The 14,647-nt window shown below is 34.5% G+C and overlaps 1 protein-coding gene across 3 annotated transcripts in view; it reads right to left on the reverse strand.

Annotated features, from left to right (window-relative positions):
- Positions 1-14,647, reverse strand: part of DAAM1 (dishevelled associated activator of morphogenesis 1) — a 223,319-nt gene that overhangs the window by 78,643 nt on the left and 130,029 nt on the right. For all 3 annotated transcript variants that reach the window (XM_044664879.1, XM_044664882.1, XM_044664881.1), the window contains exon 4: positions 1,046-1,117. In XM_044664879.1, coding sequence (XP_044520814.1) covers positions 1,046-1,117 — 72 coding nt within the window. The remainder of the gene's footprint in view (positions 1-1,045; positions 1,118-14,647) is intronic.

The following is a 14,647-nucleotide window of genomic DNA, read 5'->3' on the forward strand; positions in this document are numbered from 1 at the left end:
AAAATTTAATGACAGAGAACATTCCCCCCCCGCCCCCGCCAAAAGATTCAGGGCTTCAAACAAGGAGAAATATATACATATATATGAAAATGAGATCAAAATTATATTTTAATGACAGAGAATATTTCCCCACCCCCCCTCCAAAAGATGCAGGTGAGAAATAGGAGAAGTGACTTCTATGTAAACTGGGCATATTATGAACTACAAATTGTCTGATGGGTAGCCAATGACAAGTTGGGTGGGCCAGGAAGAAGAAAAATTATTCCACAATTAGCACCCAAAACATTTATTAGTGATATTTTCATTTATGCTACTGAATGGGAAAAGTTGAGACAGCTGATTTCTGTTTAATGTTTTTCATTTGTTTAATAATATGATTGTTCAGCTACTATAAACCCAGAAAGACATACATGCTCAAAATACATATTTTGAGTGAAGTAAGTGCAGTGTTCCAAGAGAATTCCCAAGGATATCTCAGAGCTATTCAGCTGCCTTTTAATTTTGTCAGTCATTTTGATATTTCCTCATAATTTATAATCCTGAAAGAATATGTTGGCATGCTTGAAAGAAAAGTCTGTCTGCTTCTTTAGAAAGATGGGTAAAAGGATCACCAGTCCATGAACTGTCGAGACCTTGGAACTCATTCTAAGGAGATATGAAGCATTAGCGGAAGAATTCAACCTAACTATATTAAAATTGTGTTAATTTCCAAGATGTTATGTATCCAGATCTCTGGATGAGTAATTATAGGGATGCAAGCTAACGATGAATGTAAATGAGATTTCAGAAGATTATATTTCCTATTATAATATTAAACTCCTATTTTATTACATGTTTTTACTTAGAACATATTAGAAAAGTTATTTTCGAAGACTGTCTTTTTAAAAAGAGGATCTCAACATGGGTTCTAGAAAGATAATAGTATTAGAATGTATTACCCAAATGAAAATCTTCATATCTGATTCTAAGTTATTTACTATGTAATTGTACTTTTTATCAGACTTGTTTCCCCCGCAATGTATCACAATACATAAAATATACCTACAGCAGCCATAGAGTTTAGCTGATCAATATAGAACTCAGGCCAGCTTGTAGCTCCCTTGTTTTCCTCCTGATCCTAAAAGGAGAAAGAAAAAAAAAAGATACCAAGAATTAGGTAACCAAATAATAATATTTCATAAATGTCTACATGTGCCTAAGTCCAGGGCAATGCTGAGTTAATAGATGGTATTCCATTTTCTAAATATCCAGATCATTTACAGTAAAGCACTGTGTATCTCTAAAGTATATTTTACTATATTTAAGTATATTTATATTTTAGCATATAGTACAATTATTCCTTCCACATTATGGGAGTTAGAAATGTAGTGCACCTTGCAATCTGGAAAATCTGCATAAAATGTTTTAGGTCTCCTTTCATACCAGAGAAGAATTCTGAATTTTTTCTTTTTTTCTTTTTTTTGGAGTGTTTATGGTAACTTATTGTATTGGATTAGGTATGCATTTCTTAATTTCTAAACTTTTTCAGTCATTTGCTGGCCTTCACACATCATCTGTAATTTCCACAAACCCCCCTCCAATTCCCATTTAATTTCTTATGTCAATCCAGGATATATTGAAAACCATGATGGGTAAAGTTGTGATAAAGAAGGAATAATTGTTTATTTTATTACTAGGTTTATATAAAGTATTCTTTATATTTATAATAAAGCACAAGCTACTGAATCATGGGCAACCAAAATGCCCAACTGATGAGGAACACGTTCTTGATGCAAAGTCCCCTCAGAGAAATCTACAGATTTGAATGATATAGACTTTGAAGAACATTTTCTGGTTCAAGTATTGAAATATCATGAATACATTTTAGAAAATCAATCAATCAAATCATGTAACAAAGGTGTATCTTCAAGGATGCTTTTCAGTGACAACCCTCTTAAAGCAATGAGTTTTAATGAAAGGTCAAGTAGTCTCTAGGTCTTGAATTATATCAAGAACCAACTGTCGGGGGCAGCTGAATAGCTCAGTGGATTGAGAGCCAGGCCTAGAGACGGAAGGTCCTAGGTTCAAATCTGGCCTCAGACACTTCCAGCTGTGTGACCCAGGGCAAGTCACTTGGCCCCCATTCCCTAGCCCTTACCACTCTTCTGCCTTGGAGCCAATGCACAGTATTGACTCCAAAATGGAAGGTAAGGGTTAAAAAAAAAAAAAAAAAGAACCAACTGTACCTACATAGTAGGATGCATAAATATATTAAAAAACTAGAAACAGAAAACTTATCCTAAACCTCACTTTAGGGTTCTCCATTGTCATTACCATGATCATAATTTACATTTTAATAGTACTTTAATGGTTTTCAAGGCACTTACATGTTTTTTAGTCATTTTAATTCTATGATGTAGGAAAGACAGATATTGTCACCATTTTACAAACAAGAAAACCAAGAAGATAAATTAAAGTAATAAGCTCAAGGTCACCTGAATGGAAAATTGGAGAGCTGGGAACTGAATACTCTTTTCATTACACAAGGTATTGCCTACTTGGCCTCTTGCAACAAAGCATTCTTATAATGGATATGGAGGTTCTAGGAGTTGGTTAAAAAAAAAAAAAGATTCATTTGGAGGTGGCTAAGTCTTCTGCAATAGATGAAAATAAGATGGAAAAAAAAGATGGGATTTAGCTACAAAGTAGTGAATGCCTTATCATAGGGAGATAGTATTGGATTGACTAAAGTAGAACAGATAGCAGATCTGGGGTTAGAAATTACAAGTCTAGAGCTATCTGATCCTAATCCTGGCATAAACACAAAATCTGCTTCAGTCTCCCTTCCCAGAGGCTAACTAAGAAGGGATGGTCTAAAGCCTACCAAAGTCCTTAGTGCTAATATGCATCACTGGGAATCATTTGGGCTAGAGCCTGAATGGGGAGGGTTATTGTTCATCCTTCATTTCAAAGAAGATCAATGATATTACAGGGTGATGTCTTGACTTGCTCATGAATTAGATTTAAATAAGGCAGAATTGCACAAATTGTAAGCCCCACTCTCTATTCCAGTCATTGGAAGTCTACTGGCAAGACAAAAGTAGGATGACTGGTGATGGCCTGAGATGTGTGTCTGATCAAGCTCTAGGAACTCCATAGCCTCTGCTTCAACAGCCTTCGTAGCCCTCGGAACCAATTGTTCTCATCATTCCACATGTCTTCACATGCTTGGAGTAGGCATCCCGCTAAGTCACTGATGAATTGGATGCCTCTCAATTACCCTCAACCTGGCTTAGCCCATCTGCCAAGATGGTGTTTCAGGAATGTGGCTTCTGCACATACTATACCTTCTTGAAGCCACAAGGGAGAGTTGGTTGATAGACACCAAAGGTGGATGAACAGTCCTAAAAGGCTAAAATGCAATGTGGGGTCAGAGTGGGGGTGCCCCGAGATGGGAATTAAATGCATTGTCTCCAGTTCCAAATATTCCAACAAACACTATATTATAGATACATGCTTATACATGGATGCAAATGACATATGTAAAATTAGCCTTTCATATTAGAAAATAATAATACTGCTGGGGATTCCTAAGCAGTGGTATAAGTGTGATTAAAAATCAGATGTGTGACTAGAGGTCCTTTCTCAACTCAAAAGAACCATTAAAACTACCTTATGGCTTAGAAAAATAGGACTTAGACATTCCTTTAGTTTGGTAGTGTTTTATTTTCTGTTTTTAAAAAGTTTTATTTATTTTTAGCATTCTTTTAAAAATTTTGTGTTCCAAATTTTCTCTACCTTCTAGCCCTTCCCCCCACCCTTTGGGAAGGGAAGCAATATGATATCAATTATATATGTGAAATCATGCAAAACAAGATTCCTAAATTCTCTTTTATATTATTTTAAATTTTATTTAAAAAAACTTTACATGGTTACATGATTCTTGTTGTCTCCCTTCCCCTTCCCGGAGTTGACAAGCAATTCCACTGGGTTATACATATATTATCAGAGTCCTAAATTTTAAAAGAATAATTTAACAATTTCTATTACACATTTCTGGGGGGAGATCTAGAGTTGTGCCAGTTATTTACTATTTGATAATAAATAATACATTTCTAACATTTGATTTAATGGCTAAAACTTAAGGGTAACACTATGAAGTAATATACCTAGGGACATATTATTACTCTTATCATCATTATTAGAACCCTACTACCACAGTTAGATGTTTCAAATTGAAGCACTTAACAGCTAGCTTTTATAAAGTGCCTACTACATGCCTGGCATACTTCATCAATAAAACACATAATGTAAATAAATCTTTTGGGTAGATCCATTCTAAAGGAGGAAAATAAATTTCAAATTGAACTATTATGGAGCCTCAAGGAAAAAGGGTAAACATATAGGTAACACATCACTGCATTAAATTGGTTAGTATATTTGTATTCAGTAAGGTCCCCGAACTTAGAAAGTAGGCGCTAGATGATTGATCAAACACTAGAGAAATGGCTTTGATGTTGGACTCTATTACACTTCACAGTAGTACTAGATACAAATTTAACATAAGTAAATAAAATGGTTGAGTTTGTGACAGAGATACCAATCCCTGGCCCCAGTCCCTTTGTATTTTTTTCTCTTCTCCCTAAAGAATTGCTAGCTAAACTTTAATGTTAATAGAGTTTTTAAGAAGCCCAAACTCATGGCTATTCAATGGAGTTTGGAGATATAAAAAGACAAAATGGTGCTGAGCTGAGGCAAATTTCTAAGTCAACCAAAATCATGTGTAGATCAGAGATCATGTGAAGGCCTGCCCAGTTAAGCTCTACTAGTCACTGTTACAGGAGAAAGGTTCTGAACCAGATAAGAAAGGTTAGTGTCAGCACCAAGAGATTCCTGTACATGCTGTAAGCATACAGTAATCTCAACAGATTATCAAACATAAACCTAGATACCATAGTCGAAATAGAAAAGGGAATCCTCTAGAGCTGAATTCAGGTTGTCATACCAAAAAAAAAAGAAAAAAAAAAGGAATTCAGATGGAAAAACTTAACCTATCTTTCCCAATAACTTTCTTTGTTAAATATATGTTATATACAAATTCTGCACAAGCCTAGGACTTCTAAACTGTTCATGAATGGCAAAGATTCCAGTAACTAATGCCTTCTTAGAAATAACAAAAGTTCTATCCCTTGTTAGCTAGATTTTTTCCTCCTCCTTCCACCTCCTTCTAAATCTCTTTATCTTCCAAATCATCAGCCCTCTCCAAACATCCATCCCCTTTAATCTCTTACAACTAAGGCAAGAAGGAAAAAAAGATCATGTTTTTGCCACTTAAATATGAAAGTATTCTGTAACCGAGTCCATATATATCCTCTATTTCTTGATTCAGAGAAAAGGGATCTATCCTTTAGGTTAGGTTTAGAGGTCAGCTCTCTGTGGAAGCATATTTATTTATATTTGTCTAAAGAAATCACATAGTTGGTAAAGGCTGCCCCAGGGCTTAGATGATCAGATATATCATTTTTATAGGGTTATGCTGTTCTTGCTTACTTTTGCTTAATAAATGGAAAAGTTCCAGCATCTTAGCAATGTCTCTCTTGTTCAAAAGTTTTATTGATGCCTTTTATTTTGGTTTGGGAATATGCCTTTCTTTTCTTCTACCCAAAGAGCCTTCCTTTTTATCTAAGGAGTAGGGAAAGTTATGCAAAAGTATCACATTGACTCCATCTGACAATATAGTTAACTACTTTTCTAAGGAAAAGGAGATATGTTTCTTTCTTTGTGACTTCTGCTGAGAAAAGCTAAGTCATTATAATTGAAAATTTTCTTTTTATTTTTTTTCATTTACATTATGTATGGGGTTTTTTTTGCTTCTGCTTATTCTTTATGAATTCATACATTTCTCTAAACTTCTTATATGAAGCATTATCTGATGGTGTGATAAAATTCTATTATATTTAAGTACTATAATTTGTTTAGCTATTTTATTTCATGTATGTAATGGTACACACATGAAATAAATGAAAGCACTAATATTTAGTGAATACTATTTGAAGTAATTTTTAAAATCTTTTAAATGATATTTAATAATATTGGGGTGGGAGGGCAGAGTTTTCATTAGTATTAGGAACAAAGTTAGGAAACACCCTTTATGAATACAACTCAGTAACTGTTCTTATATTCTTTGGAGAGTCCCCTGTGGCACTGAGAGTTTATGTGACTTACCCATAACGAACCAACATAGACTGGCTTTATTTTTCTTTGGTAAAAGGAAAGGGTTTGGGTTGTTGTTGTTTGTTGTTTGTTGTTGTTGTTGTTGTTGTTGTTGTTGTTGTTGTTTGGGGTTTTTTAAGGAGGACAGAGATATCATGGAAAGACATTGGACTACCATGGCTAACGTAGTTAGTGTTATGTTTGCTCAAACTAAGAGAATCATGTCCCTCAAAAACTTCTTCTAAGACAGATAATGCAACAGTATAAAACAAAATAGTTCACACAGAGCCAATAAGTGTAAGAAGAGGAGGTTGAATCCAAGTCTTCCTGGCTCCATGGATAGTTTTCTATTCACTATTTTATACTGCCTCTTGTATGTATATGGAAATAGAGTTCCATATACAATATATCTCAGAAATATAAATTATGCTCAAAGAATTACAAAACCATGTATTGGCCCAGCAATATTGTTATTAGGTTTATTTCCGAGGTGATTAAGGAAAATGGAAAAAACCATATGTTCTAAAGTATTTATAGCAGCTCTCTTTGTGATGGCAAAGAACTGGAAACTGGAGGGATTTCCATCTATTGGGGGATGGCTAAACAAGTTGAGGCATATGACTGTGATGGAATACTATCTCATCATATGAAATGATGAACAGATTAATTTTGGAAAAACACAGAAAAACCTATATGAAATTATGAAGAGTAAAAAATGAGCAAAACCAAGAGAATATTATATATTGCAAAAAAATACTGTTTGAAAATTGACATGCATGTGTCTACCTGCAGAGGAAGAACTGATAACTAGAAATAAGCAAGATATAGCTTTATATAAATAAATAAATAAACAAACAAACAAACAAACAAACAAATAAATAAATAAATAGATGAATGAATAAATAGATGATTGGTTGGTTGATTGATTGAATGAATGAATGAATATATTATATATATCTTTTTGCAAAATGCTACCTTCTCTAATGGGGGAGGGGAGGGGAGAGAGGGTGTTAATATTTAAATGTAACAAATAAAATAGAAAAAAAACTTTTTCATCATGTGACTCAATGAACAAACTTTAAAACCAAATGTCTTCCTATATACTGTTAAGAATTCCATTGTTCATTTGCATGTATCAACTGATTTAGAATTAAGGAAAAAAAATCTTAGAAGAACATCACATTTTAAGACTTTTTATAATGACTACATTCCTGCAGATGAAAACATTAAAATGCAGTTGAACTCAGATGAAAGGCAATGAACAATATAGTTTCAAAAAGTGATGATGAAGCACAACTTTCTCTCTTTTTTTTTTTTTTAAACCCTTACTTTCAGTCTTCAAGTCAATACTGTGTATTGGCTCCAAGGCAGAAGAGTGGTAAGGGCTAGGCAATGGGGGTTAAGTGACTTGTCCATGGTCACACAGCTAGGGAGTGTCTGAGATCAAATATGAACCTAGGACCTCCCATCTTTAGGCCTGGCTTTCAATTCACTGAGCCACCCAGCTTGCCCCCACAATTTCCTCTTTTCAAAAAAGAGGCACCAGGATGGTTGTGGTGAATAGCTGCTGAATATTATACATGTCAGATATGTTCCATATTGATTTGTTTTTTCTTAACTATTTTTCTTTGCTACATTCAAGGAAGGATCTGGAGGGTTTGGGGTGGAGTTGGGATTTCAGGTTTTTCCCCCAGTAGGAAAGTCTTACTGGACTGACAAAGCTTACAGAGTTAGCACTTTGCTGGCTTAGTCAAACAAGCAAAACCACATACCCGGCAATTACTTTATAGGACACGGAAATGTACAACAATGTAAAAGAAATTACTTTATCATCTCTTGTTGTGTTTTGTCAAATCTTTGACATGTTTGCAATTTTTAGCCTAGATGTCTAGTAAATTAACACATTTTAACATATCAATAAACTCTTACACCATATGGGAAAACAATCAGTGGTGTCAATGACCTTGGCTGCCTCACATCTTGCTCCCAGATTTGCTGCTACCAGACCAGTTTGTCAGAATGCTAAAAAGCAGGTTTTAATATAACCTGCTCTTGGGAAAACAATCAAAGTGTGTTTATGATTTGCAATATAATGTTTAATGTGAGACTATAAAGGAAACCTCTGCTAGAAATTAGTATTTACAATGTGGAGAGAATCAAGCGAAGTAAGCGATAGGCAGATTCTGGGATTTCAGTCAGGAAAATGTTCTTAAGACAGATAGGAAATATACTAATGAGTATGGTATTAATTTTCTTCTAGGAGAAAGTTATTCTGTTTTTTTCCTTGCTTATAGGAAGAATTACTAAGCCATTTGTTGTTGTTCAGTCATGTCCAGTTCTTTGTGACTCGATTTGGAATTTTCTTGGTAAAGATAGCAATGGTAAAAGTGGTTTGCCATTTCCTCTTCCAGATCACTTTTCAGATGAGGAAACTAAGGCAAGCGGGGTTAAGTGACTTCCCCAGAGTCAAACTGCTAATAAATATTTGAGGCCAGATTTGAACTTATTAAGATGTTTTCCTAATTCTAGGCCCATGTTCGATCCACTGCACCACATAGTTATCCTAGCCAAATAGCTCTATGTGATGTTAAAATTATGTCAAAATTATAGGTTGAAAAAGCTGACTACTGTCCAGTATTGAGTTGAGACTTGCAAAGAATATCTGAGACTGCTAAATTAGCATGAAATCCTTCAATAAACTTTCTACTATGATCTACTTCATGAACTAAAAGTTGTGGAGGGATTATATCTTTGGAATGAGTCAATTTGGAAGTGCTAATCTGTTGACTAAATTCTAAACTCTCCTGGGATTAACTGAACACAAGCATCTTCCATTCCAATTATGTAGAACTCCCAAAACTACAGGCCATTGATTCATGCTCAATATATATTTGATATGTATACATAATATGTATACAATAATATATACATGATCATAATTCAGACACCAACATATTTACAGTCAAGTGTTGCCAGAACTATGGGGGCCCTACATTACTGTATATAAAGTCTGTTGGTCAAAAGAATATTCTGTGTCGAAGTTAAGAGTTTATAAGATAATGTCCCACAATCATGGTTATGGATTTGGACCAACAAATGTTCAGGGAAATTCACTTGAGTTCATAGCTGTTGGAGACAATCTTTGTAACAAGTGGAAGCTGCTAGGATGAGAAGTGGAGCTCAACTCTACCCCAAACCCATTGGTTTTGAGATATGGACAGGTTACTGCCTCTAAAATATAGCATTAGAGGTGTTTTGTTAAACTAAGGTGATGTCACTACTCTAAATCTCCCCCTGCTGCCCACCCCCACACACACACCAAGGCAAGGCAGACCCAAGGAATTCCAAAGGCTTGACTGATTTCCAGCTTCAGTTATGTTAATGAAATTACCCATAGCCTTACTATAATTTTACCACCTTTCTACCTAATGTTCTCGATTTTAGGGAAAGAAAGAGAAAGGAAGGAAATAAATGGTATGTAATTTTTACCCACAAGGAGCAAAAATACTATAAAGTACCTTAGAGAAATGATATTCAAAAATTAAAAGTCTCATTTCTTTAACAATATTATTTTCTTATTTATTTTTTCTATAGCTTATTCATACATTTGTTTCTTTGTTGCCTCCTTCTCCTTCATCAGATTGTAAGCTGCTTCAGGGCAGGCACTGTCTTTAAAAAATACTTTGTTTGGGGGCTGCTGGGTAGCTCAGTGGTTTGAGAGTCAGGCCTAGAGATGGGAGGTCCTAGGATCAAATCTGGCCTCAGACACTTCCCAGCTGTGTGACCCTAGGCAAGTCACTTGACCCCCATTGCCTACCTTTACCACTCTTCCACCTAGGAGCCAATACACAGTATTGATTCCAAGCCGGAAGGTAAGGGTTTAAAAAAAAATACTTTGTTTGTTATATTAAAATTCCCAGGAATCTCCCTACTTTCCCTCCCCATAATAGAAAAGGTATCATTCGACCAAAAAAAAAAAAAAATCTATATATGATTGTATGTGTGTGTGTATAAAAATATAATGTTCTTCCTTTTTTTATTTATCATTTCTTCCTCTGGAGGTGGACATATATACAAGTTATTCTTCATACAATATTTTTGCTACTGTATACAATGTTCTTTTGGTTTCCACTCACTTCATTCTTCGTAATTTCATGTACGTCCATGATTTTTTTTTTAAATTAACTTGCTCATCATTTTTTACGTGTCTTTTTTTTTTCTTTTGTATTCCCAGAGCTATGTTTCTGGTGTAGAGTAGGCACTTAATAAATGTTTACTATTAATTAATTATAAGGAGTCTATAGGACAACATGCACAAAAAGAGATGCCAGGCTTAAAGCATTATCAATGCTAAAAAGACAGTGAATTAATAATATAAGAATGTGTGGCTGCTAGAATTTCTTCAGCTACATTTGTATTTAGAAGTCAAAGGTAGAGAGTGCAGAGGTCAGGATATATTGCCAGGAGAATGTGCACTTCAATCTGATGCCCACTGCTCGCCTGTGTGACCATAGGCAAGTCATTTAAGCTTTCGTTTTTCTCATCTGTAATACCCACAAGTGTCTACCCCACAGGGTTGTTGTGAGGCTCAAATAAGAACTTTTCAAACCTTAAATGTCAATAATTACCACCTGCAAAAAAAAAAAAAAAAAAAAAAGAAAAGAAAACATTTCACAATTTCACAAGGAGATACTGATCAAAGAAAAAGAAGGGAAAGAGAACTGCTAGTTAAATAAAGAAGACTGATCAACCTGAAATTATTAGTCCCACAAACATGGCTTATTTATGCAGATGTAACATTTTGTACTTTACACCTGCAATTTAGTCATATATGGAAATGGTGAATGGTCCAGAGGAGTTTCCTGGTGTATTCATCAGTTAAAGGACATCAGTCAAGGAAACATAATTTACTTTAGTTGGCATAGAAGCCATAGAGCAATGAGGTTTAAGAGTGCAAACAGTGCTACAGACTAAACCCTGGTTGTCCTTTGTCATTAGAACAAATAGTGATAAAGTGAACTTATCATTATGTCCATATTTATATAATCAGTAATTTTGGTAGATTTTTTCTCCTTATGGTAAATAAGAATATTTTTCATTTTCCAAAATCCACTTTAGGTTCTCTAAAAATTTTAGAGCAACATCATTCTTCCAAGAAGCTCTTCACAAGACCTTGTTCAATAGGGCAGCCAGGTAGTATAAACAGATAAGCATGCTGGATCTGGAGTCAGGAAATCCTGAGTTCAAATCTAACCTCAGATACTTCCTAGAATGTGTGATCATGGACAAATCACTTAACCTCTAGGTCTTTGTCCATCATCTATAAAAAGGGGATAATATTTGCTTCTACATCCAAAGGCTATTCTGAGGATAAAATGAGATATTGCAAATAACTTTGTAAACCTTAAAGTTTTATATAAATGCTAGCTGAAATTATTATATTCCCCCTGCACTTTGGGCATTAGAAAAGGTCATTAGCATGATAGATCAGGAAAAAAAAAAGAAATTATTCAAAAGCCTTTGAAGGGAAAGTATCAGAAGTTCTAAACCTTTCCTTTTTTTGGTATAATTTGTAGGGGAGATGTACATGTAAAAATGTCAACTTTCTGGATTTAAAGCAAGTCCATGGATTATTCTGGAATTTAGGTCTGGGTTTTCTGCCCAAGACAGAAGCAGCAGAGGCTAAGGGAGATAATACAATTTGTACTTTGATTCTTGACCTGCTAGAAATTCACAGCAGTGCTTAGATCAACATAATTCTCCACTGTAGACTTAAGAATATTAGGATATAAAGATATCATTTAAAAAGATGAAAATCCCCAAAGAAAATTTAAATCCTACTGGACTAAGATATAGTACCTAGTTTTGATATAGTGCATTGAGTTTTGCAAAATACTTTAAATATGATGATTTTCTTGAACTTCACAATAACTCTGTGAAGTAAGTGCTATTACCACTCCTATTTTCCAAATAAGGAAATGGAGGCAGAGAGAATTTAAGCTCCAAAACATAGAGAGAACACAGCTCCTAAGTTTCTGGGACAGCTTTCAAACTCGGGTTTTCCTTAGTCCATGTTCAGAGTTTGATCCACTATACCAACTCGTTGCCTCATTTATTTTTGTGATATTTCAGCTTCCTAAAAACTACCACTTCTCATCTACCCCCCAAGCATCTAGTATTCACCTTTTTTTAAAAAAAAATTGGTAGAACTAAATCATATGCCATTTAAAATTTATATTGTTTAAAGTATTTTAATGCTGCTTTTGGATATGTTGTCATCAAATTAAGGTGGCATTCTTCAGTGAGTTTTTGGTATTTAGTGGTAAGTTAAGGCTTCCTTTTTTTATCTTTATTTAAGGCTTCCTTTATGACTCAGACGTTCTTGTTAAGTTTATTGATATTCTTAGCATTGATATTACCACTAGTGATCTAAGGAAACTAGATATTGCTTAAGTAATGGCAATGCGTTGAGTTAAATAATATCTAAAAGTAGGATCCCAACAGGTCCTGAAACAAGGCTTTGTATCTTCTCAGTAGGTATCCGTATAATCTCCAGTGTCTTGCTGGCATTTGTTATCACTGAGAAATACTAAATGTCCCTCAGGACTTTCTCCCAAATTTACTTAAGGAAAATATTTTCATAGAGCACATTGCTGAACTTAAAAATAGATGGAAGAATAAGGGAAATAAATGAATCTTGTGCATGTTCTACACTAAACTGAAATGATTTCTGGAGGTGATTCTCACTGCTTTGCACTCTTAGGAGGAATGCAGGGTATATGTCAGAGAGAGGATGATGATATCACAGAACCTAAGACAAAAAAAGAAAGCAATAGAATTTTTTTCTAGGCTGTTTAGTTTCTTCAGGCTGCCATCAAGTACATAAAAGAGATGGTGTCTCTCCACAATTACTAGTTAACCAGTTAAAGACAACTAGGTGGGAGGCAGCTAGGTGACTCAGTAGACTAAGAACCAGGTCCAAATCTGGCTTCAGGCACTGCCTAGCTGTGTGACCCTGGACAAGTCACTTAACCTCCATTCCCTATCCCTTAATAGCTCTTCTGCATTGGAACCAATACACAGTACTGACTCTAAGACATACGGTAAAGATTTTATTAAAATAAATATATTTTTTAAAAGACAACTACATAGAGAACTGGCCCTAGAGTCAGAAAGAGCTGAGTTCAAATCCAGTTTAAGGCATTAGATATGACCTCAAAACATGGTCATTTAATTTCTGTCTTAGTTTCCTTGTCTGTAAAATGGTAATAGAATTTAGCAAAGTAAAGCACTTTACAAACCTTTTAATACTATATAATTGTTAGCTATCATTATTATTTGTATTTACAATGATAATAACAATAGAAAACCTATTTTAAGTTCCCTGTAGGCAAATCTGAAGGATTCATGAGTCAATCATTCCTTCAGTAATTAAGAAGCATGCCTGATAGTCAAGTAGATATTTATAATGCCCAGATCTTCTTACCAGTCTATTATTTCTTATATGTTTATAGCCATCAAGCAGCTTAGGGACTTAAGTTTCACTATGGGAGAAACTTGTCAAAAATACAAATAGCCATGAAATAACAAAAGTTAAGAGAGATAAATTTGAAGCCGGGGGCCTGAGGATAAATCTTATCACTGTGACCTTGGGAAAGTAACTTCACTGATCTTTAGTTTCCTTATGTTTAAGATGAAGGGGTTTGAAGAGAAGGAATCTGAGAGATTATCCAAATCTAAATCCTAGGGCCTAGAAAAGGGAGAAAATGCATAATATACTGATGGACATAACACATTCTCCACAAACACTAAGTACTTATTTTTCTAACACTGGCCTTTGAAATAAAGTTATAGAATCATGAGTCACCCGAGTTTATTCCACTCATAGCAATGAGAGAAACAGATGAAGTGAAAGCTGGAATAAGTTTTTAATATGCTTTTGTAGAAAGTTTGCAGGATATACTGGAACATTCATTAGGTCTGAGATCGGAACAATCACATATTTACTGCCAAAATAGATGATAAATGGTATTACATAGCTTCACAAACTAGTCTTCCTTATCATGAATTTAACCAAAGCAGGAAATGAGGTATTTTTGCTCATTTGTAAGGGTAAAGATTGGGTGCTGATTTAAACAAAAAGTAGTTTTTATATTTAACCTCTTAATCCAATCACTAGCTGAATTTTAAAACTACAACCTACTAGCCATTAGTTCTTTTATTCCAAACTCTAATAACAATTTTTAAAATAAATAATAACAAGTAAGGGCACCTGGACAGGAAAATCAAAAACTAATTGGAAATTAAATAATATGATTCTCCAAAACCAGCTAGTCAAAGAAGGAATCATAGAAACAATCAACAATTTCATTGAAGAGAATGACAATGATGAGACATCCTACCAAACTCTGTGGGATGCGGCCAAGGCAGTACTCAGGGGGAAATTTATATCCTT

This window comes from Gracilinanus agilis, chromosome 2 (genome assembly GCF_016433145.1).
Source record: "Gracilinanus agilis isolate LMUSP501 chromosome 2, AgileGrace, whole genome shotgun sequence".
Lineage (NCBI taxonomy): Eukaryota > Metazoa > Chordata > Mammalia > Didelphimorphia > Didelphidae > Gracilinanus > Gracilinanus agilis.